A 25,243-nucleotide genomic window follows, 5' to 3' on the forward strand; every position below is an offset into this window, starting at 1 on the left:
ATGCTGCTTCCCCTACACAATCACCCTCCTCCTGAACTCCCCGCTGGTTTTCCTCTGTCACGCAGGTTGCCAGATAACCAGGGGCAGGTGCCAAAAACTCAGCCCCACGTTCCCACAAGCACAGAGCGTTGTGCTGGGAAGCAGGGCAGGCAGCGAGTGTACCCCGTGCTGCAGGCGCCCAGCGTGCACAGGGCTCGGTGTCTCCCACCACCAGGAGGAATAAAGAGAAGGAAGATGAAAGAAACAATAATATTTTTACACTTACTGTAACTCGAATTCAGTTTCATCTTTCATTAATTATTGTTTTGTCATGTTAGGAGCCTGGGGAGGAAAATATTAATCACAGGTTTTGCTGAGTGCTGTTTCAGTAAGTAAATTAATTTCGGACGGGAAACTTGTTTGTGTGGATATTTGGCTTCTTCCCACTGTTGGCGGGCAAGCTCGCCGTGCTTCCCGGCACCCCCCGAGCCCCGGGCCACCCCCCCACCCCCGCCAGTCTTTTTGGCACATTTTGGTTGCAGTGTTCGCCTTTCCCGCAGCAAGCAGAGCTTGCAGGTCCTGTTGAGTTTTCTTTTGCTTGTTTTTGTTTTGGTTTTGTTCTTTAATAATTTCTGGCAAAAGCCACGGCAAAGTGATGCCTTTCGTGGCTGGGGTGGGAGCAGCCATGGGATGCTGCAAAGGTCTAAACTGGCCTATGCAAAACTCTTCTGGCCTGTGCCACAGCTGTGCGAGAGGAATGTCATCCCAGACCTGATGCTCCTATGCCCTCACCATCCTCTCAATCCCAAATCACTGCCCTCCCATCACCCGGCTGTATCCCACAGCCCTCCCCAGGCACAGGTCTGCACCAGGGCCACTTTATTCTGTTCACCATCATCTTCATTTGCCAGCTCTTGGTGCTGGGGAAATTCCAATGACACCTTTGCATCTATTTTTGTTTTAATAAATGGAAGCCAGTGCTTCTCTGTCAAGGAAGAGAGCCCTGAGGTAGATCTAATTAATGGCATGCAGCATGCTCCCCCTCACCAGGGACTATTCCCTCCCTGTCTTAAAAGCAAGTGAGGAGCTGTGTTGGTTGTGCATGGATCAGAGCCGTTACATCTCAGCTACTCGGAGCAAACCTCCCAGGTGCTTATTTTGGGAGAGGGCTTTGCATCCTTTCTCACTTCTGGGGTCTGTGACCCCAGACAAAAATAAACACCATCTAACTGCTCCTGCTCGGGGTTATTTCTGGCAGCATCCCCAAGTAACTGAATTTCAGAGGGCTGTGAGTGTGTGTGTATATAAAACAGTAGATCTCAGTAAGATAATCAATTATATGCAAGAGGAAACCAGAACTTTTTCCATTGGTTTTATCAGATATTGTGGTCAGTCGAGGCAATTCAAAGCAGCTCAGAACCCTATTACATTCATTCTTGCTATAATCACTCCATCTCTGTTTACCATATTCAGTTAAAGTGGCTTGTTTGCTACATCCGCTCTGCTGCCAAAATAACCTCATTTACTCTTGCAAACGGCTTCTGTTGCTGCTGCTGTAGTGTTCGTGCATTGCAAATATATTCTTGGCCGCAGCACTGAGGTTTGGATATATTGTTCTTTGAATCCTGCCGTGGAGTTGATTGGTTGGCATTCTCATTCACTTTCAAATACCATTTGAATGACAGGAGGTTTGGTTTTTTGTTGTTGGGTGGTTGTTTTTGGAAACATGGGCTTTGCTTTCACCTGTTGTGGAGCTGAACAGTCTCTGAGCTTGGGGCTGCTTCATTGGGGTGTTCGTGCTTTGTTGCCTTTTTTTTTTTTTTCTCCTGGTTGCCGTTGTTTTTGCAAATTTAATTTTCTAACAGAAATTTCTGTTAAAATACTGACGTCATGGCTTAATGGAAAGTTGGACCCAAAGTTGCCAGGATTCTGCTACGGCTGCAGCAGCATACGCAGAGGAAGGGTTTGCCTGCATAGCGTGCAACCATTAATAGCCAGCAGCCACGAGCAGCCTCGGTCCTGTGGAGCTGTCTTGTTCAGCTCGTCTCCTCCTGCCCCTTGTTTTTGCTGTTGTCATGTGCACGAAGCCCTGCTGTGACAGCTTGGTTTGGTGCAGGGTGTTGGGGTGATGCTGGAAGAGCTGTCCTGTTCAGGGAAATGGGGAGAGGGGAAGGAAACCTGGCCAAAATGGCCAAACCCTGGGGTTTTGTCTTGCTTTCTCTCTCTTTGTGATGCTCAGCCCTTGCTCCTTGCCCTGGTGGATTGCACGAGCCTGGCCAGGTGTTGCCCAGCCCTGCAGCCACCAGTGCTGATGCTGGATGCGTCCAGGGAGGGAGCAGCAGTTAACGACTCTCTCCTTTGGTCCCTTGTTAAAGCAAGGTCCCTTGTTAACACAGTGGTGTTAGCAGTGTGCAGGGGTCTGTCCTGTCCTGCAGCAGAACTGGTGTTTTGGGAAACAGCTTGGCAGTGCTGTGGCCTGCGCCATCCCTTTTGAAGGACTGCATTCCTGCTGCTGATTACCTTGTTGATGATGGATAACGCCAAGACAAAGAATGATGCAATACACCCAGCTTTTCTGCTCATCTTCTGGTGTTGTTGGTGCAACCACAGTTGCCTTGTCCTGACTATAAAAACCACACTGATGCACAGCAGGTCCCTGGTCTCCAAGGTCCATGTGCTGCTCCGTTGGCCATCACTGGACCTGGGACAGGGGGAGCAGCTGGTGCTGAGCATCAGGAGGCTGGACCTCATGGTGGGATTTCATGTGTCCTTGCTGGGCACCTGGATTTGCTCCCCTCCCTCCCAGCCAGGTTTTTTTGCCCCCCTGGTTGAAGCAGTTGAGGTGCACTATCACCTTGTGGAAAGGAAGAGCTGTGTCTCCTTGAAGTACAGAAAACAGCTGTGGAAACAAAGCCCCCAAAACCACCCGAAGCAGGCATGGGTTTATAGGGCTTACAAGTTTCTCGTGCTTCTTGGCTCAGAATGTGATTTTAGTGCCCTGAAATGAACAGTCTTGAAAACACTGTGGGGTTTTTTTGGTTGTTTAGATAAGGGGAGTGAAACTTCTCATAGGTATAAATCTAAAGCCAGAGGTGAGTTTGTCCCCTTTTGTTTTCCTATAAGTATTGTCTTCTGCTTTGAGATCTATAAGTATTTTTTTAGCCTGGCATGCTGTGAAATTCTGCTTTCAGTGATCAAAGCCTTGATTTGTTTCACTATGAATCGTGCCTCTGACCCAGCCCTGAGTGCATCTGCATTACAAAACTTGTTATTTGGAGATATGAAACTGAAATGGCAGGACATAGTTTTGTTTGCAGAGGGTTTCTCCTTCCAGCAGGCGCGCGTGCTTTGCTCCTTGCAGGAGCATAGTGAAACATATTGTTGCTGTGCCAGGGATGAGCACAATTATGCATGTTTTACACGTGGGGAAACAGTCTTTAAATAAGCCCATTACAGGTGGGATTAGAGCAATTTTTCCTTGCGTGCTGGGGGCCCTGGCCAGTGCCCACTGCTGTGCTTTCCCAAGGGAGCACGGGAACTGCCCCTGTGCTGGGCAGACATATCCCTGCATCGAGCAGTTTGCCAAAATTAATGACTTCCTACGTCATCATTTGGTCTCTTCCACCTCCTCTTTTGATTAAATGGGGTCTTTTCCATTTTTCTTCTATGAAAAATCTCCATGTTTCAAATGTCCTTTCTTGCCCCAGGGCCTTGGTTTCCCATCTTTCTGCCCTTGTTTTCCCATCTCTCTCCTTGGAGAAGAGGGTGAGTGGAGCTGAATTCAGCACCTGAAGAAAGTGCGGGCTGACAGTTTGGAGAACAACATTACAGTATTTTCTCTATTATTTTCTGACCTGTTATTTTTGCACTCTATCATTTTGATATTGCTGTGCTTTCAGCAGAGGTGTGCATGGGGCGGTAGATGTGATAGTTGGGCTTATCACTTAATGTTCAGTTAATGTAAACCCTGCTAAAGTCTAGAAGGATTTCAAATCGCTCCTGCCTCCGTGGACTGTTCTGCATTTGTCGGCACAGGGTTTCTCCTGCTCTGATGTGTCCTTCTGCTTGGTTAGGTGGCTCTGAAATTCCCAAGACTTCCTCATTTGTAATTAACCTAAATAACGTTCTTTTCATCTGCAAACTTTGTTTCACTGTGCAGCCTAGTTTCCAGGTCATTAATAAAGATATTAAGCAACAGGAGACCTGGTTAAATACTTCTCTTGGTACGTTGTTAATTATTTCAGTCTTGAAAAACAAGTTGTGTGCTTAGTCTGGCCATGGCCCTCAGCAGTGTTGGGTTTGCGTGGACAGTCACCTACGTCTAAACCCCAGTTTGGTTAAACTGAAAATTGGCTGAGGATGGAAACTCTTCAGGCATTGGAGATCAGTCTTGTATTAATTTAAGCTTAAGTTACTTCCTCGCAGAACAACTCTATTTAAATGCAGTTTCAGCTGAGAGCATCCATGGCAGTGGCAGCTGGTGCAAGGAATTTACTGAGTTGGGTTGAACCTCAAGTTGAGGTAGGTTCAAAGCTTTACACCTTTCTTTGTAGAGGGCTCTGAGAAGGAACCTTGGAAAGCATCAACACACCTGAGCAGCTGGTTCTCCCGTGGCCCTCGGTCATGGAGGGTGAGCTGCAGAAGTGCCGTTCCCCTCTCAGAAGCACCGTGCTGCAGTGTGGGACTGTCATGATCTCCTACGCGTCCTCTGGGTTTGTTTTGTGGTCACCAGTCTTCCTCACCCTAGCACAAGGCTTAAGTTTTCCCAATTTGCAGGTTTGCTTCCCAAGCCTCTCTTAGGGACAGATGCGGTGTTTGCCAACCCAGAGCTCTTCTGCAGAGCAGCTGCTTTTGCTGATGATTTCATGTCTGTGACGTTTTATAGGTTCCTTTGGGACCGTTGGGCAATAACATTCATGGGTTTCCACTTCCAGCAACTAGGCACTGCTTTACCTTTGGCAGGCGTAGGAGTTGATGTCTTAACCCTCATCTACCTGCAGACTGAACAACTCGGCGCTCGCCTTCTCTGGGGGAAGGCAGACCGACCTCCTCAACAGCATTGCCGCCTGCTTCTTCAGGTGTTGTTTGACATCACCCATGGGTTGTGCATACAGGAACCTCACTCGGTGCCTGTTGCTGGGCCTGATACTGAGGTAATGCCCACTAGAAATTTTTTCTTCATTTTTCACTGGCTCAAGCCCTCCTCGGTTGTTGAGGCTGGGCATCACGCAAAGAACAGATCAGCTGCTGTGGCCCCAGCAGCACGTGGAAACATATATCCTTGGGAATTACCCAGTCCATCCCCTCTTCTGCTGTCTTATTGCTGACCATCTCTTTAGTACTTAAAAAGGAGTTAATACAGGTATCTCCTCTGTGCTTTGCAAGGCAGCAGGGCGGGGAGAAGGCTGCTGCAAACAAACCCATTCAGCCTTTTTCTGTTTCCTGTGTCTCCTGTGGTCCCAGCAAGGTCTTCTGCGAAAGCTGCTTCCTCCCGCCATGCCTCCTGCTTGCCCGGGTTGTGCTTTGTCACTTGGTTCTCAGTCCTCTGGCTTTCCTGCTCACAGGGGATGTGTTACAGCACGTGCTCTTTTCTCCAGGCTGAAGGTTCCCGCATTTAACAGCAGGGCTTGGCTCTGGTGTTGCCTTGGGCTGGAGATGCTTCATTGGTGTTTCCCTGTTGCTTTGACCCAGTAGCTCGAAGGCTGGGCTTGGAGAGGAAAAGCTAAAAATGATCTCACTGTGGCGTAAGCTGGAGTTTAAGCTGTTGATAAAATGCTTCAGTACATCTTGCCCTGATGGGGATGTTTGGGGCGGGTGGTCTGAATTCGAAGATCCTGTGCCCTGGTGCTGTGTGGGGACTGCCCTGGTCCTTCTCCCCCAACATCATTGGAGACCCTGGCTGGGAAGCCTTGGAGAAAAGCAGAGTGATGGGACTGATGCCATCCCCTTCACTGGCTGATCAGACCATGGCTCAGCGGCGGTGGGAGGCCAGAAACTCCCCAGGAGGGAGTTAGCCTAATTTCTGAATTCAGAGGAAAATAATTAAATACACTCAGGTGTCGTGGTGGGTTGTGGGCTGTCAGGTGCAGGCAGGGGTTGGTGGGCAGCATGTCCCCAGGCTGCTCTCAAACCCCAGATGGATGGTTGGAAGTGATGTAGCCAAGTGATGGTTTCTGTGCTGCCTGCAGTAAATATCTCCACACAGACCGAAACTACAGCCCTGGCCAGCAGCAATTTGCACATAAAGCGTTTGCTTGGGAGTTGTCTGCGTCAGCACTTGCAGTGTTCTTCAGATCCAACCACATTGCATGTTGTTTCTGCTATGACTTGCAAAGATTTATACATATTTTTTTACTCCTAAATATATTAATACACTGTTTTTCAAGGAATACAAACTATGAGCCTTCTGCTCTTTGGGAGATTCATTATGTTTTGTTGAAAGGAACCAAACTTGTTTTCCTTCCCAATGAGCACACAAGTGTCCCATCCCGCTTACTGACTAGAGAAAGTGATTAATTCTGGTTTTGTAGCCAACAGCAAAATGCGGTCTGGTGATACATAACTGCCCTGCAGCCTCACTGGGGCTGAATTATCTGGCACAATGGAGCCTATAATTAGCAGGTGGAGAAGGTGCTGCACGCGTAGCATTAGAGGATTGCAGAGGGACAGGCAGCAGGGCAACCAAGGGAAACAAGAGATTATGGCCAAGCAGTAAAAAATTTAAGTGTTTTCATCTCTCCAGGATGCTTAAATCTTTATAATACAAACTCAAACAAAGGAAACCTTCATTGATGTGATGGAGTTTAACCAAAGCAGAGTCAGTGGCTGTTGTACCACGTGGCACTGGTATGATTTTTGCTGCTCCCTGTGGGTTCAGAAAGAGGATTCTTTCTCTTAACAGTTGTGAAAAATTTGAAAGTGGAAAAAAATATTCGTGTCTTTTATAGAGGTGTAGCTGAAATATAAATGAAACTTATCCACTGGAGGGCCTGAAATCTTGGTGTGACTTTCAGAATTGAGATGCAGACTGTTTGGTGGAAATCACTTTCCCCCACTAAATGCTTGTGGACAAAGCATGAGAGAATAATCTTGTTAGCTAGTAAATGTGATTTTTTTAGGTGTCTGACTTAAACACTGTGAGTACCTGAGCAGAGGGTCCCAGACTCCGGAAACATGAGCTTCAAAAAGATCTCGTGAGACATAAAAGCTGAACATGAGCACCATCTCGTTAAAACCCTGGGTCTGCAGGTGTAATGTCTTGATATATTTTAACAGCGCATCCTTCCCTGCTGCAGAAGGACGATGAAACCCTTCACAAGGCTTCAAGCAGCCCAGCTGGGCTGGGGAAGCCTGTGAGGTGGTACCCATCCCTTGTGTGCCCTTGATGAGTATTGCAGCTACCACCACTGAGGTGCATCTTGGCTCAGTAGGCTGAGCAAAAGCTTTTCCCCCTCTTGCGAAGTCCATGGTGGACTCTTCAGGGCCATTCTGGTGGCAGCTCCAGTGTCACGGCCGTGCCCGTGGCTTCGCAGGAGGGATGCAGGGTGCCAGAGCACGAGAATCTCCATAGCAGCTGATGTTTCCCTTTGCTTCGTTAGTGCAGCTAATGTTAGTGCTGATTAGTGGGCTGCACCCCTACGAATGAGGATGGCCAGGCCGTGGAGGTTCCCAGCCCATGGAAAAGCTGGCAACGGGCCAGTTTGGGGCATTTCAAGAGCAGGGGAAGGGGTAGCGCAGCCATAAATCCTGTGTGATTTGAGGGTAAGGGCTGTGTGAGAAGGATGGGAGCTCAGCTTGTCAAGGGAGCTTTCACATTTTCCCTTTGTCAGCATGACTTAATGTTGAACAGGGCAAATACTTCTCCGCCAGAAGAAGCCTAGCGAGACCTTATTTGTGAATATATGAATAGCGGTTTTGTAAATAGTGCATCTGAATTTATGAATGATCTGACACCGACAGGTTGAAACAAACCCTGTAATTTTATTGTGTTAGATTTAGTAGGTCAGACATACATGCCAAATCAAAATGACCTAGAAAACCTTTCTAGGTCAAACTATTGCTTGAAAAGTTGTCTTTTTCAAAGGCAAGGCCATAAGATTTCATGCTTACTCTGACACATTTTCCTCCTAATGGTGCAACATGACTCTTTGGGACATGACAGAGAATTTGTCATCTCCTACACTGAGAGGAGAGAAAGAACGTGAAGAAGAGGGACACTAACTTCTTAATGTAACAAGGCCTTTTCTGGCCAGCGCTCTCTTGTCCTGAGATAGTCTGTTGGATACCTGCCTGGCAGGACTTTAGGCTGGAAGTTGCAACACCGACTGTATTAGCACCTTGCTGTTTCCAGCAGTGCTAAAACCTGCCAGGTTCCTGGGTCTGGCAGCAGCTAGCTCCTCCAGCCTACCTTTGGAGCCCTAACCCTTAATTAGGTGGGGAATTACTTCTTAGAAGGACCTTTTTCTCCCCTAAAGATGCTCGGGGGAGGCTGGTGAGGTTTGCATGCAGTGACTGTCTTCACCAGAGAGGTGGGATGGGGCAGAGCCATGCTCTGCTAACCCGGTGTCCTGGTTTCAGCTGGGGTAGGTAATTTTCTACTCAGTAGCCGGTGCAGTGCTGTGTTCTGGATTTGGGATGAGAACAATGTCGATGACATGCTGATGTTTTAGTTGTTGCCAGGTCCTGATTACTCTAAATGATGGAGTTTTCAGTTTCTCACACTCTGCCCGCGAGCAGGGGCACATGGAGCAGGAGGGAGCAGAGCCAGGACAGCTGCCCCGGCCTGGCCAGAGGCATGTCCCGTTGCACAGAGCATCGTGCTCAGGATGGAAACGGGGGGAGCTGGCTGGGACGGGCCGTCACTGCTCGGGGACTGGCTGGGCATCGGCCAGCGGCGGGGAGCAGCTGCACGGTGCATCACTTGGGGTTATTCCCTTGGGTTTTATGCATCTCTCCCTCTCTCTCCTTTTTATTACATTTGTTATTATTATTATCATCATCGTATTTTACTTATTTCAGTTATTAAATTGTTCTTATCTCAACCCACAAGTTTTTCCTTTTTCCCCAGTTCTCCTCCCCATCCCACCAGGGGAGCGGGGCAGAGCACGCGGCTGCCTGGTACGTAGTTGCTGGCTGGGGTTAAACTACAAGACCTGGGCACCGTGGCCTGCGAGTTACGAGGGTGGGTGAAGTTGGAAGGACCCAGGACCCTGATGTTGTTGTCCTGCAGCTTATGCCTGCTCTGTTAACACTGCTGCAGTCTGAGCAGATGCAGTTTTTCTGCTGTTAGAAGGAAGCCTGAACCTCTAATAAAAGCTTGGCTGTTCGCGTGGGTTACTACTTATATCAGAGTGCAAACGTAACCGCAGCTCCAACACGAAGTGAAAAGGGCTCCCCTACACCCTCATATAGTTTTGGATGGACTGAAACTTTTTATGTCCTGTGGTACTTGTGGCAGTGCTGGGTGGCGTGGCTGGGTGAGGACCAAGGCTTGGTGTGGGCCAGGAGACCAGCTGTCATGCAGAACATGCACGGATGCCGGGCTGAGGCAGCGGTACCCGAGCAGGACTCCCGGTTCCTGAGTGTAGCTGAAGCCAAGCATCACTCCCCGTGCTGCTGGCACCTGATGCCTGCTGGCCTTGCTCCCCAGGAAGGGTGGCCATGCCCCATCCCCCACTGGGTGCCCTCCCCGCCGCCTGCCCAAGCCAGGCACAGCTAACCCCACGAGCAGGGCTCGGCGGGCAGGTACGGGCGTGGGGAGCATCCTGGCTGCCGCCCCTGTGTCCGGCGATGCTGCCCCGCTGGTGTTCCCGCCGCAGTGGCACATCCCAGACTCCACAGGTTGCAAATCGTTTGTTCAGCCAAGCCGTGACCTACTTGAAAGTAGCTTTTGCCATCCCAGGGAAGTGGGTAAGCGGAGGCTGCAGTGCCTTCCGAACAATTACAGCTCACAGCAGTCCAAATGAAAATGTTTGTTGAAAACAACATGTGCATAATTAAGGCTTAATGAGCCCTTGTCTGTTTGGAATCTGCAATTAGATTTATAATAGAAAATACTAGCAAATGCCAAATAGCTTTAAAAGAAGCTGAGATAAAAGATAATTTTGCTGCAAATCTATAGTAATACTGTAATTTAATGAGCTGGAAGTGGTGCAGAGAAAGACTGTTAAAGCTTTGGACAAGTTTGTATTGTGCGTGTTTATCTTATCTGCCCATTCCCCTATCTATAAAGCTGTCAGTCTTGCTTTTAACTGCTTGGAAAAAGGCAGGACTTTGCTAAAATCAGGAAGACTCCCTTTGTTTATTTTTATTTAAGTCATTAATTAGTTGGGCAAAGCTGCTTTTTCTCTTTCTCATCAACATGCTTTAAACTTCTTGTTAAGGTTAATAATAGTAATAATAATATCTCTATTCAATTATTTACAGTGAAGCAGGGGCATAATAATAATCAGAGGTACTTCTTTCTGATTAGTTTCATTAATTTTAATGAGTTTTCAACTGTCTTTTTAAGATGTTGAGAATTCTCAATGCTAAGGTGTGTATTTTAACAAGTAAACCTGAGGCCAGCTGGGCTGCGGTAAGCATGGACTGCCTTCTCGCCCTAATGAAAAAAAGTTATGTGGCAGTAAAATTTCCTGGAAAGATTAATAAAAAGAACAGAGAGTGGTCTCAGGGGGAGGCGGAGAAGAAAGAAAAAGAAAAAAAAAAAAAGCTGAAATTAGAAGTGCTTTGGAGGGATGGTTTGTTGGTTGTTTTTAATAACCAGAAGTTGAGGTTGGGAGCAAAGTGGTGCAGGCTTTGGGTGCGCTGCGGGACCTGGCAGGGAATAGAGGCCAGCGCAGCGGCAGGGCTGTTACATGCACCACCCCCTGGAAATGCCGCCCGACAGCTTTGCTTGACGAACCTAACTCATCACTTCAGGCCGTACGAGGATGTGGTGTGCTGCCTGCAGAGGTACCTTTCCGATGCGAGTTTTGCAGCCCGTGTGAAATGTCACTGAACTTCAGCTTCTGTACAACCATGGCTTTGCGTGTCTTGAGTCTCCGGCATGGGAAGCTGCAGCACCGGTGCTGTGTTCGTGGCTCTGTAGGTGCCACATCTGCAGAGCTCGGCGTTGTCTCCCTGCGACCTTTCAGCCAACACCTTTTGGCTCCAGCCTCTCGCTTCGCAGGGGTGATGAGTGCCCGTGCCCCAAGCACGTCTGCACCCTCCCGCTCCCGACACCGTGCCATGCCCCTTTGCGGGGCTTTGCTGTTCTCCCAGGCGCGGGACCACGTGGCCGGGGCAGCCCTTGGAGCTGGGTCATTTAACCCGACCACGCAGCGCACTGCTGGGGCCACCACTGCGGGCAGAGCTGCCCCTTCCAGCCCTGCAGCTGCCCGGCGCTGCTTGCGGGGTGTATATCAACTACTCCTTGCACCAAGCTTCCCGTTACATTGCTTTTTCTGCAGAGACTGGGATTTTAAGGCTCTTGGGGTATTTTCCCCAGATGGTTTGCTCAGCTTGCAGCCTCAGAGGCAGTGCCTGCCTGCGTGGCCCCCGTTTGCTTGGCCCCACAATGATGCCTCAATGGCAAATCCTCCAGTGGTAAAAATCCTGTGGTGCTCCTTTGCTTCTGCTGCTGGAGGGGCTGGGGTGATGGATGGGGGCTTGGGTGGCAGTGGGTCCTCTGGGTGCAGTGCAGGCTACTGGAATGGCCTAGGGGGCTCATTGCTCTTTGTTTAAGGGAATAATTACAATTTTTGTTAAAAGGCAGCAGCAGCGTAGTCAAAAGGAGGCCCACGTGCTGGGGACGATGCTCTTTCTGCCAGAGCAGGGATGGGAAATCTGGCCGCCTTCAAGGCTACGAAAGGGTTTCGTCTGAAGGAGGTTTGCATAAACCCCCTTGGCTCCCTGAGGGTCTTGCCGTGGGGGGTTGGGTTCCCCTTGCACATCCGCCCTGCAGCACGGTGACCAAGTGTGCCGGGATGAGCTCACCGTTGCCCTGTGCGCATCAAGACACACGCTGAGGTTGTGAGCAGTCCTGACAGTTCGGTTGTGTGGGTTTAGAAAGGATAGCAGGGTTGTTGACAGCAAGGTTGCTGGTGGGATAAAAGCTGGTTCTCTGGTGGGGGAAGCTGTGCGCTGCATTATTCTTTATTATTTGTTTACGTTGGACATTCCTGATTCTCACTAGGATTAGGATCTAGTTGGGTGGTATAAAAACACTTACAGAAAATACACGTGGAGTCTATGGTTTAAATAAGATGGGGCAAATAAAAGGAAAAAAATGCCAAGTGCTGTACAGCTGTAAGAAAAATGGGCAGTGAAGATGCTTCCAGACTTCCAGGGTGTAATTTTAGAAATTACCTTCCTGTTGTTCCTGGGTTTTGGTTGGTTTGTTTTTTGCATGGTTTTTTTTTTGTTTGGTTTTGTTTTGGTGTTTTGTTTTGTTTTATTTAAAGATGATGTCACTTTTCATCAGTGTTTTTTGAGTCATGAATATGTCCAAATGTCTAAGGTAAAATTGTTAAATGGATGGTACTTTGTCATCCTGTGTTTTTTTGCAAGTCATGCTATGTACCGCTGCGGAGTTATTTGCATACACAGTTCAGTGCAGAACCACAGAAGGCAGGTTTTCACCCGTGGCAAATATTTGTGTGTTGGAAAACTGTTCACTAAATGACTAGAGTGGAAGCTCTCTGATTTTTATTTCCCTCCCCCCCGCCCCCCCCCCCCCCAACTGTTTTTGCATAATGCTCCTCATTCTCACCAAAATTGCCTTGAAAATCAGTTGTTCTTCTCCCTTACGCTTTGCAACAGAGTAAAAAACAATGTGATCTTGAATTCGGGGGGGGGGGGGGGCGGGGCAGAGCTGTACCCTTGCTTTCACTAGTGGGGCAAACGTTCAGATGATGAAAACCTTCAGTGAAGTAGCCAGCTGGGCTTGCAGGTGGCCAGTGTGTGCGCTCTGGCCTGTCCTTCAGAGTGGCTTTGCTGAAGGAACAGTGGCTGTAGGGAGAATTAAAGTTACTTTTTTTTTTTTTTTTCTTGAATGGCAGCTGAGTAGCACCTGTCACTTTGTGAATTATTGGAGTGAGTTAGCAGATATTTGGGAGCCAGGTTGTTAACCTGTACAGCTGTCAACAAGGCAGCGGGATCGGAAGCATAATACATGGTCTTAAAAAGTTATTAGCTTTAAGAATCTCTGCATCGCTCCTCTGACAGGTCTCTTCCTCTCTGCGATATGCGCTTGTGTGCTTATTTATTTATTTACTTTTCAGTTGAGAAAAGATAGAGATTTCCAAAATTATGCCTGCGCTGTGCGTGTACGTCAAACTCAGCGTAACCACAGCGACTGCTCGCGCGGGGCTGCTGTGGCAACAGCTGCTTCCCCTGCTCACTCCCACCGCGCTTCTTGCCCGTCAATTGCTTTTATTCAATCCAGGCGTTCGCCTTCAGCCCTGGGCTTGGGCGTGCGTCCAAACATCTCTGCCCACGCAGGGTCCCTGCTCGCTCCCTGGGCCAGGGGGCTAAAATTCTAGGGTAGGACAACTTGCTTGTGGAAGGTTTCTTTCCTTCCTGCTGCTCCTGTGCGTCCTCAGCTGTTTGGTGCCAGTGGCCGCCATGTAGCCCCTCTTCGGTGGTACCTCTGGTTGCAGCGAGGGCTGTTGTTCTGGTGTTGTAATCAGCATCTCCATGAAAGATCTCCAGAGCAGCGCCACGCTGGTAACTGCTTCCAAAGCAGACAGGTATAAGTTCTATTTTTATCTCAGCCCTGAGGTTTTATCTTGCAAAAGACAATGTTTCTAGGTGCCTTTGACTCTGGCACAGTTCTTGCACAGAGCGTCCACGGCTTCTTTTAGATCTTTATACATTTGCTGCCTCTCTCAGTTTCCTGTGAATTACAATCGTTACGGCGAAGCAGGCAGCACAGTTAAGTCACATCATCACTTACTGTATTTGTTTCAGACTCTTTGCATACCAGCCCGGTGCCAGGAAACGTGCTGCAGTCGTTTCCCTCCTTCCCTCCCCAGCAATGCACAGGGTGCCAGGCACTTACAGCGCGAGCTGCTGCCTTCAGCCCTCCCGGTTATTCAGCTGCTGATGGGAGAAGGACCGCCTTAGCAGGGGCCTGGTCTCTATTTTATTTTATTTTTTTTATTTATTTATTTATTTTCAGATACGCTTACGCAGGTGCTCAAGGAGTTTGATAAACAACGCAGGATGTGCTTGTTGTTTGGTTTCAGAAAGGAAATGTTGTACATGCCCGAGCCTTGCAGCTACATCTGTGTGATTGTATCTCACAAAATAAACAGCATTGAGCATGGTCAGCGAGGGGCTAGAGACGTCCTGGGTGAAAGCAGGGTTGTGCTGGGAGGGATTTCTTTATCTATGCCCCAGCTCTAAGAGAAATTGGGAAGGGTTTGGGCTGGCCAGAGCTGCAGCTCTGGTGAGCTCTGTGCCGTGGGAGAGGAGGAGGAGGAAGAGGATGGAGATCTCCCGTGCACCCAGAGCACTGGGGCTGCTTGAAGCACCGCGCCACACCTCTCCCTGCCAGTGTTACACCAAGGGCTCGGCAGACTGAAAGCTAAAACCCAACCGTAATCATTTGAACACGGTCAGTGTGCTAGATCAAGATCTGCCCTCAGGGGCAAAACCTGATAAGCTGAAATAACCCAGCCCCTTCTCCATGCACAGCAGGGGTGTGAGCGTGAGTAACTTTGGCCTTTAAATTAATAGTGCATTTAAATTAATAGAGAGTTTCTCTTCTCCCTTGCTTCAGCTAGGAGGAGAGGAGGCTGGATGGGAGGATTAGCTGGTCTGTGCTGGTTTTGCCTCTTTACGGAGCCACACGTGAAAGGGTTAAGCAGAATTTTGATCTCGGCAATATTTTCATGCTTATACATTCTGTTTCTCATTTCCATGACAAAGATGGTAGGAAGAGCAGAATAAGGTACAGAATCTGCAGAGCAATTTTAAGACTGTAATGAGAACAGAAAATAGTAGGGGTAGAAGAATTGTAATTAGAATATGAAATGGGAAAAAAAATTAATCTATTTCCATGTCAGTCTTAAGACTAAATTCTGCTGCTCCCTGTAGCTTTTCGTGGATGGATTATTTTTTTTGTGTGTGTGTGTATGTGAAGAGCTTGAACTCCTTTGCAGGCTCTGAAAGGTCCAGGTAAATGAGTTTAAGTCCTCATTCCTCCCCAATAATGTAATAACAATAATTTTGTGTGCAGCGTTCACAGAAAACCAGCCAGTTTCTTAGATAAATGAATGCTGTCACTTGAATAGTGGCGGCATTCAAGATCTCTCAAGCCTCGAGTACAGGCGAATAAAAGGGGATGCTGGAGATGCTCTTGGGGAGGAGGTCCATGTGGCTGCAGGGGTAAGCGCTGCATGATCACGTACCATAGAAGCACTCAGACACCAAATACTGCTGGGCGGGTGGGACGTCTGCGTGTCCCAAGTCCCTGAGCAAAGCTGTGCCAGCCAGATGAGGTGGTGCAGCACCTGGTCCAGCTAAGCTCTGAGTATCTCCAGGGATGGAGACCACCCAAATAGTGGAAAATGTTTTTCCTAATATCTAATGAGATTACATCTACTCGCAGAACTTCCAACAGCCCACAGGTCAGGGCCATCTTGAGCTCAGCGGTTTGTATTTACTACTCCCCTCTAATTTTATCCAGTTGCTATTCTGGATCCTCCTAGGCCACAGCATCCTGCAGCAAGAGGATTGCTGCGTAAAAAACTTCTCTGTAAGGTGTTTAATTCCACTAGATCATGATTTCAGTGGCTGCCTCCTTGGTTTTAAGCTATGAGAATGAGAGAAGAGCCATTCCCTGTTCTAATCACATGAGTTCATGTGCATCTCCGTTTGTCCCTGTGTGTCTATCAGCTCTTTTCCTCGGCCGCATGTACTGTTCCACACCTGGAGCCTCCCAGAAATTCCCCTCTTGCCTTCTCCTGACTGTACAGATGATAAAATAATGTTTGATCTATAGCTCTTTGTTCTTTTCCTAATTGCTTCTAAAACCTGAACGGCATTTTTGGCATTTGCTGAGGGCTGAGCAGAATTTGGAAGTGAACTCTCCAGAACGAACGCACGGGTTCGGTTCTGGACACTAACAGCTATTTTAAGGCCCATTGTCATGTCTGTATTGTTAGGATTGCTTTTCTCCAGTGCATTACTTTACATTTATTGACATTAAATTTAATCTTCCATTTCCTCACTGCCACTTAGTACTGCGAGAGTCTTAATGCAAAGCCATTCAAAGTAGCTTTTAGTTTTGGCTAGCCTGAATAATTTTTGTCTCATTAATAAACTTCAATCATTCTAGATCACTTATATTATGAACTAGATAGATTTTATTGCAGATGGACTGTGGACCATGATTCTCCTCTTGCTAAAACCTAATGAGTATCTTTTCCCTGGATGTGAGCAAGAGGACCTTCCCTTTTGCCTCATGACAAGATGGGTTTGGGTTTTAGAGGTTTGGTTTTTTTTTTTTGGGGGGGGGGGGGAGGAACCTTATGAGAAGTCCAGGTGGGGAGATCATTTCACCCTTTCTAGGTACTTGTTGACCCTTCAGCAAACACTCAAGGGCTGCGGGACATGACGCCCTGGTGTCGGGTCTGTGCTGCAGCTCCAGGTGGTTTCACTGAGCAGGTCAGACCTGCTGCACCTTCCCCTCGCTGCTCCTGTTCGCTGTGGAGCAGAGGCAGCAGGCTGTGCACCCCATTTGTCACCTTGTGAGGCTTTAGAGCAGATGGCTGAATGCCTCTTGGCCATGGGGGCTCCTTGGGATTTTGTTGGGTTTGTTTTGTTTTGTTTTTTTTCCTACTGGCCATCCCAGTGTGAGGGCTGCTTGGATGGGCTGTTCCAAGGGAGATGCTCCAGTTTGGGAACACTGAATACTCCCATCAGTGTCTAAGCCGGTACAGATCATTCCTGCCTTTCCCACCTGATTTTAGGTTCTTGACAGTCTGTAGCAGCCCTTGGCACCACCAACTCTGCAGTAGTTTTCCTGCTTCTGGTATGTTTGAGAAATAACTGATATTAGGCTTTTATCCTTTTTGTAAATTGTTCTTACAACAAAGCCACCAACCAAACTACATTTGCTATAAGGTTTTAAGCTTTAAGACTTCTTCTGTATCAATCTGATTTTACGCTGGGATAATACACGAGCGTGCATAAAGCCCAGCCCCCATGAAGCCCAGGTGACTCTGGCAGATGCTCAGCTGTGCAGCCGGTCGCAGGATGTGCTGCCACTGACACCTGCTGTGGTGGCCTCTCCCTCACAAGGCCATTTGTCCTGGAGCAAATTGCAGCTCGTGGCCAGCCCCTGGGAGTGCCTTGCAGGAGGATCCAGAGCCGGGGGGTGTCATAAATCTATAGCTGAACCCTTGACCTTCTTTGACAGGATCAACTGAAGGGCTATCCAAGCATTTCAGTGGACAAATAAATAATACTAAGTAGATCACTTTGGGCCAGAGGTTGTGTAAAGACCTTAATGGGGAAACCGCAGTTAAAGAGATTAAGCTAACCTCAGCGATGTATTCCCCGAAGAAGCGATGCTAAATTACTCCTATAGGAAATCACAGCGGCAGCTCTGCAGGCAGCAGCGCTGACAGAGGCAGGGATGAAGTGAGTATTTCACATCCCAGGGATGTGGCAGAGATGTGTGCTGGCAAAGGCAATCCATGCCAGCATCAGGGGCCGTAGGTTTGGTGACGATGCCCAGTGTGCCCATAGTGCTGAGCCTGGTGTGCCGGGCTGCCTCACACCACGCAGGAGCAGTATCATGGGGAGGGAGGGCTGGAAGTACCGTGGCCAAAATGCAGCTACAGCAGAATGTGGTTGTGCCACTCAAATAATGCTTCCTTAATAAAAAATATTTGTGGAAAAAACTACTTCTGTAAGGCTTTCTTAAGAAGAGTTATATTTCCACATGGTGGGTAGGGTGCCATCAGAGGCAGATAATAAACCCCAGCAACACGTGGACTGCAATAATTTTTATTTATTCTTTTTTAATGGGGAGTACTAAATATGGCATAGACTGTGTGTGTGCAAGTTTTCTTGTCTCCTAACTTTCATTCACTGAAAACTTTAAGGCACAGCATTACTGTGGGTCGCTCTATGTCTTGATGCTGGTGGTGGCTGAGGTGTAGCTTGTTGGACCCTCAAACTAGCTACACCCCAAGCACCTTCAGTGAAAGGTGATATCCCCAGTGCAACCAGTTTGGGAATGGTGTCCTCAGAAGGGTCCTGCTGCCCATCTCCTGTGTCCTGGCACAAGGAGGCAAAATGGAGAGGCAAGTGCCTAAAGCTCTGAGCAGTAGGAATCACTGGAAGCACCTGGTTTGTTCTTCACTGGGCATTTTGTAGTTCCTTGATGATGATGGCTTTTGATTACCTCTGGATTTGCATTAACAGGCTCCAGGTCCTCAGTGGACTTGCAGTTAAGGTGCTCTGGTATAGTACCACAAGCAATGAGTGTTAAAATTTAAGTAAGACTCCTAAAAAAACCAACAAAAACACAAACCCCAAACCCACCACACTTAAAGTAAAATTAAACAAGAAGTTTGGAAGATTTTTGAGATCTTGCAGGTGTCATTGAAGCCATCGCTGGTATGAGTGCTGCTGACATATTTCTTACAGAGTTGAGGTTTACATCTTAGCTCATGACTCTCAGGAAATAAAAGAATGTGATGAGATTTGTAATAAAATTGTACAAGCTGGTAGCGCCATCCCTGAGAAAGTAGCACCTTCTCTGAATCTTGGCAGGAGGTTGTGTTTCTTTCCACTGGGTCCTTCCCAGTTAACAAACATTTATTCTCCATGTTTGCACAGAGCTGGAGATCACACAGCCGCTTTGCTCTGGGGTCTGTCCCAGCTTGCAGCATGAATTTATTTTTCTTATTCATTTTCATCTTACTAACATGGGACCTATATGACCTCTGGGCACATTTACAGGTTTGAAAATAATGTCTGATCCCAAAAATAAGAAACCAAAGTAAGTCTAGAAAAGCAATAAAAATAAATAAAAAGCACTTTGTAGAACATCATCTGAATCCAGCCTGCGCTCAGCTCCCTGTATGGGCTGGTATGTGCAGCCTCCACAGCTGCTGTGCCAGCTCCAGCTCCCCTGGAAAGGCCATAGTAAAAGAATTGTATTTTTAAAGCAAAGCACTTTTTACGCAAGGCTAGACTTCAAAAGGTGTTTTCTCATAGAGTAGAACTGTCCTTATATCTCTTGCTTGGACCCAAAAGACATGGTAGCATATCCCATGGAGAGGCGCCCGTCGTGGAGGCACAGCTCTGTGTCCGTCACCCAGATGTCCCCGGTCTGAACAGTGGGGACAGCACCCGTGTGCTGATCCATCGGTGCCAGCGAAGGCACCTCCTGTGGCACGAGAGCGGGTCACACCTGTGCTCTCCTTCCTTCGGGCTGGAGTTCATGTCACCTGCAGATGGAGGCAGTTTGCTGGCGTTCATGTGACAGCATGCCTTTACCGCATGGGAGGAAACTGGGCAGTTTGCTCTGAAGGTTTTGTTTGGGTTTTGTGGTTTTTTAATTAATCTGGTGAGTAGAGTTGTTACTGTCCCGCGCATGTTACAGCAGACAAGTCTGAGTTGGGATTTGGCAAAGTGAGGCTTTCTGGGTTCTTTTTGAAGTAGAGATCCTGCATTCTAGTTACGCTTGTGGGCAGCCGTCACTGATGTACGTCACTGCAAGTTAGATAAAAGTGGGTCCAAGTCTCAGATGAAGGAAGAGCAATTAATCACATCTTCCTACCTCTCCTGATTTACCAACTTGGCTGCGCAGGGGTTTCATTTCCCAGGTTTTCCAGTGAACATCACGTCGTGGATGCAAAGCACTACAGGCTGAGAGTGGTCTCTGCTCACCTGAGCTTTGTACTCATTTCATGCAGGACAGGCTGAGAATTAGCCACAGCCACTGATTTGTTTAATAGGCTGCTCCTATTAGCCAAAAATAACAAAAATTAAATCATTACAAAAGAGCAAAAGGATGATTAAGAGAACTGCATCCTTTTGAATTAGGCCTTGAAAATGATACCTGCCACTCTGCCTGCACACATCATTCAGTACCGGTTTGATCAATTTGGGGGGCACAGAGGGTGATGAATGGGTGCACCCAGGTCTGGAAGTGCCTGGGAGGCTTGATGGGCAAAAGCAAAAGGGAGGAAGCGTTTGTAGCCAAAGGGAAATACTAAAATGTTTGTTTCTGCCGTGAATCTACCTGGAACGATGGGGCTGATTGTTTTGAAGTGTATTCTGTAGCGAAACAGTAATGAGAAGAGGGAGAGCACATTACTTATCTGCTCTACCTGGCTGGTGTATAAGTGGCAAATGTCTAATTGAAAAAATATCCTGATGGGAGAATTTCTAATAAATTTGTTTGCACCTTCATAGCCTGGAGGAGAGGGGAAAAAAATCCAATCAGCAGTGGGGAAGTTCCAAAGTTTCCATTGCATTTTGAGTCTTGATTTTCAGGCTCGCTGCTCAGCCTGGCAATCAGAAGCACAGTAATTTTGAAGGCAGGATTCATTACAGTTATTATGAAGGATCGAGGGCAGAAGGAAGTGTGGAGCGGAGGTAGGGGAATAGTAGAAAGCCATAAAAAAAATACATTCTGACGAACAGAATGATACAGAGAAAGCAGAGTGTTTGTCCTGCCCTGGACCTCCCTAGTGAAAGATACTTTTTGTTTTCCAAATGTACATTTCCAGGTGACTTGTTTTCTGGAGAAGAGCTGTTTCAAACCCGTCATAGTCTAGATCTGCAAAATACAGGGATGGAGGAGGTCAAAAGTGAGGTGTGTGTTGCAAGGAAGGGAGATGGATGGATGTGCATCATCTGTGTACTTAAATCTCTCAGAGGGGCAAAGCTTTTACTTAGGAAAGAGATGCTCTTTTCCTGACGTGGAAGTAAATGTTTCTGCAGCACAGATTCTTGACTGGTTCCAGGGATGGACAGAACCATCCCCCCACTGGAATATTTTGTTTGTCTTCAGGGCTCCTTGCTGGAAAGCTCTCGTGCAGCTCCCCTGAAGCATCTCAGTGTGCAGCCGCCAGATGCAAGAGCTTTAAGCGTCCCCGTAGTGCCGTACAGCATGTCTGTGCCGCTGCCCTGGCACAAGGCTCTGGCACTGCAGGTCGGACTGTCAGAAAGGGTCCCGCGTCCATGCGGCACCCAGCCTCGGCGTGTCTGCTCAGGCTGCAGGATCCACCTGATGTTTTCTTGGTGGAATGGTCCCCAAAAGAGCTTGGGAGTGGGGCCTGGGGACCATCATTTTTCCTGTTCCAAAAAGATGGGCTCCCCAAACCCACGCTACCCACGCTACCGCCCATGTCAAGCCAGAGACCGACTTCTGCCGCAGAGCTTGGGTCCCACTGCCGCAGGGCTGAGCATCTCCCCCAAACTGTGCCGCCTCTCCTGCAAATTCAGCCTTTTCTGCTGAGAACTGGGGGTGGGCAGAGGGTGCTTGGGCTGTAGAGCTGACCGAGTCTCCATGCCTGGAAGCACGGCAGCTCCAGCTGGAAGCGTGTTAGCAGGAGCTGGCTCTGCCGGCGATCGTTTTACAGGTGGAGGGAAATTCAGTTTAAAGCAAAGAGCGCCTGGCTGGCTTCTGGGAGAGCTGCTTGTCCCAGCGAGCTCCTCGGGCTGCTGGTGCTCCCTGCATCCCGCCAGCTCCTGCCTCACTGATGGCTTTAACGAACTCCTGCATTTGCGCAGGGATCTCCTCCCACCCTGCTGCGGCTGCTATTGCTATTAATTAATAAGTGTCACAATACCTGCTCTAATTTTACTGCTTTTAATTGGTTTGCTCTTCTACCCCAGAGGATAGTTTGGCAATTAGAGGGTGTCTGACACGGAGCAGAGCTGTTACCCCCCCTTGGCTTTACTAACTCTGCTGACTTTTTAATAGCTAATCCTGTATCACTTTGAGAAATGGAAGTGTAATTAATAGTCTACACTGAAAATCTTCACCTGGTTTTCTTTAGATTTCTCTTTTATTTTTCTTAATACAACCCCTTTCTGTTAAGACCTAACTGGTATCAGCTTCGTATCAGAAAACGAGAGGACGTGCACGGGGTGAACAACCTCCAATTCATCATCCGGCTTGTAAGGGCAAGAGGGTTGCCTCTTCGCCTTGTTAAGTACATGGTGTCATTCACAGCTGGTACCTTCATCCTTGCCTCAGGAGTGTTTTATGGCATAGCCCATTTTATTGCCGTAATTAATTTGTGAACTTAGCCTTGAGAACTGCCCCAGCCATACTTAGAGCCAGTGACTATCCTGGAGGGCTTTTTTCCTTCGTTTGGAATTGGAGCAAGTGAAAAGCTCCCGTTGTAGCTAATTAATGAGAAGAGTTTTGCAGTACCCCATGGGGATTTTGTAGCCTAATAAGTGGATTAGCAGCACGGAACCGGGTGAAGGGGGCAGGCGTGTTTGCAGGAGCCGTGGGGGCGCAGGGAAGGCGCTGCGCTCAGGCTGCCTGCCCCTCGCCCAGCCGTGGGGCAGAGCCCTGGCAGAGCCGGCAGGGGACCGGGAGATGGGGCAGATGTGCCTTCTTGCAGCCAGGGTTTGCAAACGGCAGCAAACTGTCAGGGTGGGGAATCAGGCTTTTCATAGAGACCCCCTCATGTATGGTCCAGAGTGGCTTTCTGCATCGCTGCTGTAGGTTTGTTTCGATGGTTAAGGAACATATTGGTGTCTGGAAGAGCACTGAATGGGAACTGCCTGTCTGGAAATTTCCATCAATGGAAGTTGGCTTTTTAAAGCCAATTGATGCTCTAGTAGGAATTTTAGCAAGAACTTCATCTGGGTGATCTTTCTGCTGGGTATATCTGTGGTTTTGCACGTTTGGCTTATTTGTTTGGAGTGATTCATTCATTATTTTGTGGGAAAAATAACATAAACATGCTATGTTACCGAGTTCTGTTGCAATAACCGTGACGTACGTGTGCTCATACATGCTCAAAAGCTTTAAAGGAACAGTTCAGGATTTTTTGGGGGGAATTTTGGCTCTTTACGTGAAGAACCAGGAAAATATTTGAGATGTGCATGACCCTGGTGTGCAGATGGCATTTCACTAACTTTCTTTTTGTCTTTCTAGTTTGATGGCGAGAACATGTACATGGGAATGAATGACAACGCCCAGGAGTTTCTATCGGCAAATCAGGTAGGTGTTGATTTGCTTGGGTGGCCAGCATGGTGAGATTTTCTAGGGGACTTAGGCTATGTCCGAGCACAAATTCTAGGTGTTCTCTGTGAATCAGCACTTCTGACCACGGAGGAGGTCAGAGCTGTAACCCAGCTGCTGCCGAGGAGCAGCAGCCGATGCAGTTGGTACGCAGAGAGGGATGCGCTTGCATATGGGGGCTCAGCTTAGCTGTAGCTTTCCAACAAGACTGAAAAGCTTTGCCTCAGCATCCTTCACTCAAAATGAAGATGCAGTTGCTGTTTCTGGACACGGTGAAGTTTCCAAGTATTGTGTGTAGTTCAGGTGTCTCCTTCCCTCGTGTAGAGTATTTCCTGTAGCTAAATAGATTAACAGTTAGCTGGCTCGGGGAGAAAAAGGAATCAAAGGTTTCCTGTTTTGGAGTTAGAAAGCCACACGTGGAGGACCAGAATAGAAGTGCTCATGTCTTGCAGGTGCCAGAGCCTTCAGGGCTCTCTCTGGGCTTGGATACACATGAAACAGGCATGTGCATTCAGTGCAGCCCTAAACATGCATAAAATTAAGCCCGTGCTTAGGTCCTGCTGGGAGGTGAGGACTTCAGCACATGCTTACCTGTCCTCCTGACCAGGAGATGAGAGCTTGTCCCACCTGCATCCCCCTGCAGTGGCCCGGCATCATTAGAGCACACTGGGGACTTGGTGCATCTTTGAAGTGCCTGATGCCGCACCCTCAGGGAGATGCATCTCATCACATCCAGCTGCCTTGCGAGGGAAACTGCAAGGTCATTGCTAATATTTATCAGTGTTCCATTTTTGGGTTGTGTTAGGCCATTTCGTTGTGGGGCCCCACTGACCACAGACCCATGCATTGTGAGCTCTGCAGGACTATGGTGCATGAAGGTGATGCGTTGCAAAGTTTGAAAGGCAGGTGTGTGTGATGATTTCCATCCAACCCACGATGCTGCCGGCTTCCTATTGCCCTGGACCTGGTGTGTGTGGCCCGGGGCAAGGTTATGGTGTGCTTCTGGGGTTTGGTACTTACCGCAGCATCACTATGAATTACAAGTCTAGTGAGTCATCCATGGTGTATCTAACTCATATACCAGTGGTGATTAAAATATATGCATATTAAACTGAAAACAGGCTGAAAACCTGTTGTTTGCCTTCTTAGAGTGCAGCAGTGTGTTGACTCGTTGCTCGGGAGAATTATTCCTCCTCTGGCTTTCTAAGGCAGCGTGCAAAGCCAGCACCACCGAGGCGTGGGGAGAGGGCAGCTCTCATTCGAGAAGGACTTACAGAAGGTGGGGAAGGAACTGCAAACTGTGTGCTATGGAGTGATTCAGCAGAAACAAACATGTAGTCAATCAGCAACAGTGTGTCGTTGATCATTAGTTCCAGAAGTTGCCAGAGGTTGAGTAAATACAGAAAAGAACGGGGTGACCCCAAGCTGGGGCAGGGGGTCAGCCCTGTCCCCAGCCCCACGTTCCCCAGGGCTGTGCAGAGCCTACAAGCAAGTGGTGGAAGCTGACGGGGGCAGCTGTCTTGGGTACTCTGCCTTCGAAAGTTGCCCAAGGGACAGCTATTTCACAGCCTCATCAGGAAGGGCTGGCAGCACTGCCTCAGTGACCAGCCACGTTCCCTGGCCATGATGTGCCTGTGGAATCGGACTCAGCTGGGGCTGAACCGTGGCCAACGTGAACCATTTGTGTTTCCTCCTCTACATCGATAGAACTCACCTCACAGCCCCTGTCGCATCCCGCTTCCCCCAGGGGTGGGCAGCTGGAGGGAAATGAGGAGTGATGCTGTGGGGTGGGGAATGGGTACTGCACCACGATGAAGGAGGAGGAGGGCTGACTTCCCAGTAAAACCAGAGGCTACCGTGTGGTGGAGAATTCATGTACTGTTTGAACCTGGGAGAAGGATAAACCAAACCGGCTTAGGTCGCTGTAACCAGGGAAATAGAGTTTACTCTTTGTTTGTTCTCTGTTTATTTGTTGACCTTTATTTCCTATTTTGAAATAGCAGTTAAGGGTGAAAAGGGAGGAAGTATCTGTCTCTTGGCAGAGGGTGG

General features: G+C 48.3%; 1 protein-coding gene across 3 annotated transcripts in view; it reads left to right on the plus strand.

Moving 5' to 3' along the window:
* Positions 1–25,243, plus strand: part of TOX2 (TOX high mobility group box family member 2) — a 150,707-nt gene that overhangs the window by 37,556 nt on the left and 87,908 nt on the right. For all 3 annotated transcript variants that reach the window (XM_037402838.1, XM_037402837.1, XM_037402836.1), the window contains exon 2: positions 23,108–23,173. In XM_037402838.1, the coding sequence (XP_037258735.1) occupies positions 23,108–23,173 (66 nt within the window). The remainder of the gene's footprint in view (positions 1–23,107; positions 23,174–25,243) is intronic.

This window comes from Falco rusticolus, chromosome 10, assembly GCF_015220075.1.
Source record: "Falco rusticolus isolate bFalRus1 chromosome 10, bFalRus1.pri, whole genome shotgun sequence".
NCBI lineage: Eukaryota > Metazoa > Chordata > Aves > Falconiformes > Falconidae > Falco > Falco rusticolus.